This window comes from Gymnodraco acuticeps, unplaced genomic scaffold, assembly GCF_902827175.1.
Source record: "Gymnodraco acuticeps unplaced genomic scaffold, fGymAcu1.1, whole genome shotgun sequence".
Taxonomy (NCBI): domain Eukaryota; kingdom Metazoa; phylum Chordata; class Actinopteri; order Perciformes; family Bathydraconidae; genus Gymnodraco; species Gymnodraco acuticeps.
In genome coordinates, this window is record NW_022989861.1 from 512840 (window position 1) to 516904 (window position 4065).

The window sequence follows — 4065 nt, forward strand, 5'->3', positions numbered from 1 at the left end:
GCAGTCAGTGGTGACAGAGAGATTATGCAAAGGAAAGTACCCCAAGTACAAGCATAGAAGCCTATTGTAAAAAAGGTATAATTGTTTAAACTGTCACACCTGTGCCAAGATAATTCCTTTTTTTGGACAACATCGTATCACACCACTTGACTTCATTGTTCAATTTATTTTTGCATCGCTTGCTTTGTTGGCAATAACCCACCCAGTAAACACACTCCTTAAAATGCTCATAGGCTGTCCTTCTGATAACCATCAGTCTTCTAAGTAAGTGCGTATCAGTAAAAAAATAAGGATGAGAAAGACCAGCTCTGACTCATGGTGATTGAGAGGAAAAAGATTATTTGAGACACTAAGAGATTTGTCTTTTTAGAAGGCATGATTTTTTCTTGGCTGTTGTTTGGATCCATATTACTGGACCAAAGTATCAATTTTGTCCTTTTGGGTGAAGAACAAAATGAAAGTGCTTACTCAGATCTGTCACTAAGCACACGCACATATAGTCACTGTGCGCCTGAGGAGGATACAGGTTTCCTTATTTCAGGTTAATTTATCTATCTGCACTGGGGCCCCTGAGCTGTGTATTCTTTCCTATGGCTACGGCATGATGGTCAATCTATACAGTGATGAAACTGCTCATAACTGCATGTTTTCCTCCTCACTCAAAATAAACATCATAGAAAATAAGATTACACTTCTAAATAAAAGATATTCCAAAGGCACCACTTGAACAATTAAGTAGTCTCTATATGTAAATTGAACAAGAGCAAACAAAATCGTTGTCTGTTTTCTTTTGTAACCCAGTGTAATTAAAGTGCAATTGCTGAAGATTGATTACAAGTAAAATAAACCCAATTGGTGCAATAACTCATATTTCATGAATAAAAAAACATTTTACAGCCAGAGAAAGAGCAGAAAGGCCATTATGTTGTACACAATACTTTATATCAAAGAATCACATATAGAAAACACACTTCCTTCAAGAGAACGCTTTAACTGTTTTTTTTCTGATTCTCCCATTAGTTGCTTATCGTGTTAAGCCCTTGACTACTAGGGACATTCGAGCAACAGAAATACACACACCACAACTTAACTTTAAGATAAGAATGAAACACACACAATTCAAAAATATATCTTCTAATCTCGCAGTAGTTTACTTTTTTTTTAAATCTTTTGTACAGTTATAAAAAATACACAGTTAACTAAATTCATTGGAGGAACTGCAAAGTCACATGTGATGCTGAGTTTTACACCATGACAGCTTTTGGATAAAGCACTGCTCTGTCCTCGCTGCGGTGTCCTATGTGCCGTCAAGCATCAATGCGTGTTCACTTGCCCGAAAGGTTTGGAACGTTGTGCCCTCCCAGCCTCCTGGGGGTCATGTGTGCTCACACGTCGTCACCTCGGGGAGGGGCATCTGGTCCTGCATGATCACTTGAGGAGGGGGTGGGGCAGGGCGAGTGTGGGCCACTGAGTTTTTCTGCAGCTCCACCCGGAAGGCAGGAGAAGCGTTCTGCAACTGTCTCCTGTACTGCACAAAGCTGCAGGTCTTTAGGATGATGGCCAGGATGTTCTTACCCATCAGGATCCCGGATACCCTGGCGTCCCTGTACAGAATCATGTTCCCCCCGCGGATGAAGAGGGTGATGACGTTGACAGTCACCAGACTCAGGATGGGGTACAGGAGCATCTTGTGGGGCACAATGTTGATGCCCTGCATGCTGATCTCACTCAAGGACACGCAGGGCAGCACGAGCAGCAGTATGTAGCAGTAGAAGAACATCAGGCCCTCGGCCCACAATGGAAGCCCCTTCTTTTGGGGTTCCCACAGGTTGGCCTGGATGTCCAGTATGTCCAGCAAGTCCACCACAACCCAGAAGAGACGATTACGGATCTCCTCGCGCTTCTTGAAGGCGCGAACATACTCCATGTGGTCGATAGCAACTAGAACCACAAACAGCAACGGGATGCAAATTGACAGCAGCAGAGTCAACGCTTTCCTCGCAAGAGCGTCCAGGCTCTTCCTGTCCGCCTTGTAGTTTTGATACACAAAGTAGACCTTGATCTCCAGCACAAAGATGTACAGGAACCAGAGGATCATGGCATAGCCCCGCTTAGCTGTCCGTACCTCGGCACCCACCCACACCGCTACGTACCGCAGGACGATCAGGAAGCAGATGTCACCTACCATCACCATGATGCAGATGCCAATCTTTCGTGGCCCGTGGTTCTGCTCCACAAGGTAGGCATCAATCAAGGCCATGCTGCTCATGATCAGGATGGTGGACAGGCACACATGGGGCTTGTTGGTGGGGGGTGGAGGTACCATCCTTGCCTGGGCGAGAGGAGGAGTGTTGCTGAAGAGGGGGTGCAGAGGGTGTTTGGTTTGTCCAGTGTGGGTGCAGATCAGATAGGGCTGCTAGACAGCGGTGTAACCCTCCATTGCTTCTGCCTTGGCCAGAGTCCAGGATGCATTAATAGGATTCACACAGATCACTTCAATCAATCTCCGCCTGTGCCCATGCCACCTGCCGGGTAGACAGTACCCCTCATTTAGTAAATTATGTTCATTGGCAAATGGTCTGTAAACATACAGGATCCTTGTTGTAACAATTAATTAAATATCACAAAAATCTCAGGATGTGTGTCTACCTTACCACCCTGATAATCACTCCATCAAACACAGTACAGCAGTTTAATCAACCAGTTGGATTTTCTGTTATTGAAATAGAAAGAAAAAAGCTGCTGCGAAGTGTTCTCATTCCAGATTCCTCTCCGACACCCTTGTTTTCACACAAGCTTAAGCCTTCAGAGATACAAATCCAGCTGAATACTCACTTGTGTCCCTCTTTGTACTTTATCCTAATGACTGGCAGCGAGCGATCATCCATGAGACTGCACTGGGAGATCACAAAGCCCATCTGTAATCCACAGAAGAAGAGAGGAAAAAACGCACGGGATCCTCTCCTTCTCTGACCGACGTAAATCCACCGGTCATGGATATTTTTCTCTCGTTTTCTTTTCCTTTCTCAAGCGAAGAAATCCCAATATATTGCTGTCATAATCCACTTACTGCTCAGACTGAATCGGGAGAAGGCATTTTAATGGTCTCAAAGACCGCTCTCAATTCCTGCAACTAGGAATAGCAGGTTACGTGGTGTTGTGCGTAGATAGAGGGATTAAACCTCCAACTCCCCCGAATCGAGAAAGTTATTCTTAGTGTGAAAATCTCTGCATTAAGTCCTGTTTAAAAAAAAATGCCTTCTCCAGAAGTTTTTCTCTCCATCATCCAGGATCCACGGACAGGAAAATGTACCATTCTGTATCTGTGCAAGTTTGTGCCTTTCAGAAAAGAAGAGGTTTGTAGTGTAAGTGGAATGCATGTGTGTTTTCCAGCGTGTGTGTAGGTTTCAGCTGTCTCCACGCATCGTTGTCGCTGTAAAATGTTGCCCCCCTGGCGAGATCCTGGCTGCTGCGCTGTTTTCAGTCTCCTGCTCAAGCAGCTTTTGCCAGGGACTCCCGGATCAACAGCACTATTGGATTCCCCCGTCTCCACTCATGCATGTTCTGCCAGCACCACCAGCGCTCTACTCCAACAGTTAGATGCTCTTCTGTTGCGTTTCAGACACACTCCCGGGATAAGCTCTCTCACAGCCTCGCTCCTCTCCCTTCTCCCCCTTCTGCTCAAGTAAAGGCACTTGCTGTGTGGAGGTGACGCTCAGCAGACCACAGCTGCAGAGCGAGGGAGAGAGGAAAGAGGTGGAGAGAGAGACGGAACACTTTTCCAGGGGGTGGAGGAAGGCGGGGGGGGGGGGGGGGGGGGGGACGAGCCAGCCTTTTGCAGCTTAGCTGAATGCACAACTTCTCTCTCACCCTGTGTTTTTTTTTCTTCCCTTCTCACATCCCTGTCTTCTCTTCACATTGTGTCTTGCCTTCACATTGTGTCTTGCACTGATATCCTATTTTCTCGGGCTGTTTCTTTTTTGGCTCCCAAAAAAAGAATCCTGGTTTCCTTCATCTTTTAGGATCCCATTAGGGTTCTGTGCATTTTTTTTTCTTCATCTGAGG

At 45.8% G+C, this 4065-nt stretch overlaps 1 protein-coding gene across 1 annotated transcript; it reads right to left on the reverse strand.

Annotated features, from left to right (window-relative positions):
- Window positions 1-923: 923 nt before the first annotated feature.
- LOC117562962 (transmembrane protein 121) lies at window positions 924-3725 on the reverse strand. Its single transcript, XM_034241043.1, has one exon. The coding sequence runs from the start codon at window positions 2324-2326 to the stop codon at window positions 1376-1378; it is 951 nt and encodes a 316-aa protein (XP_034096934.1). The 5' UTR covers window positions 2327-3725; the 3' UTR covers window positions 924-1375.
- Window positions 3726-4065: the final 340 nt, after the last annotated feature.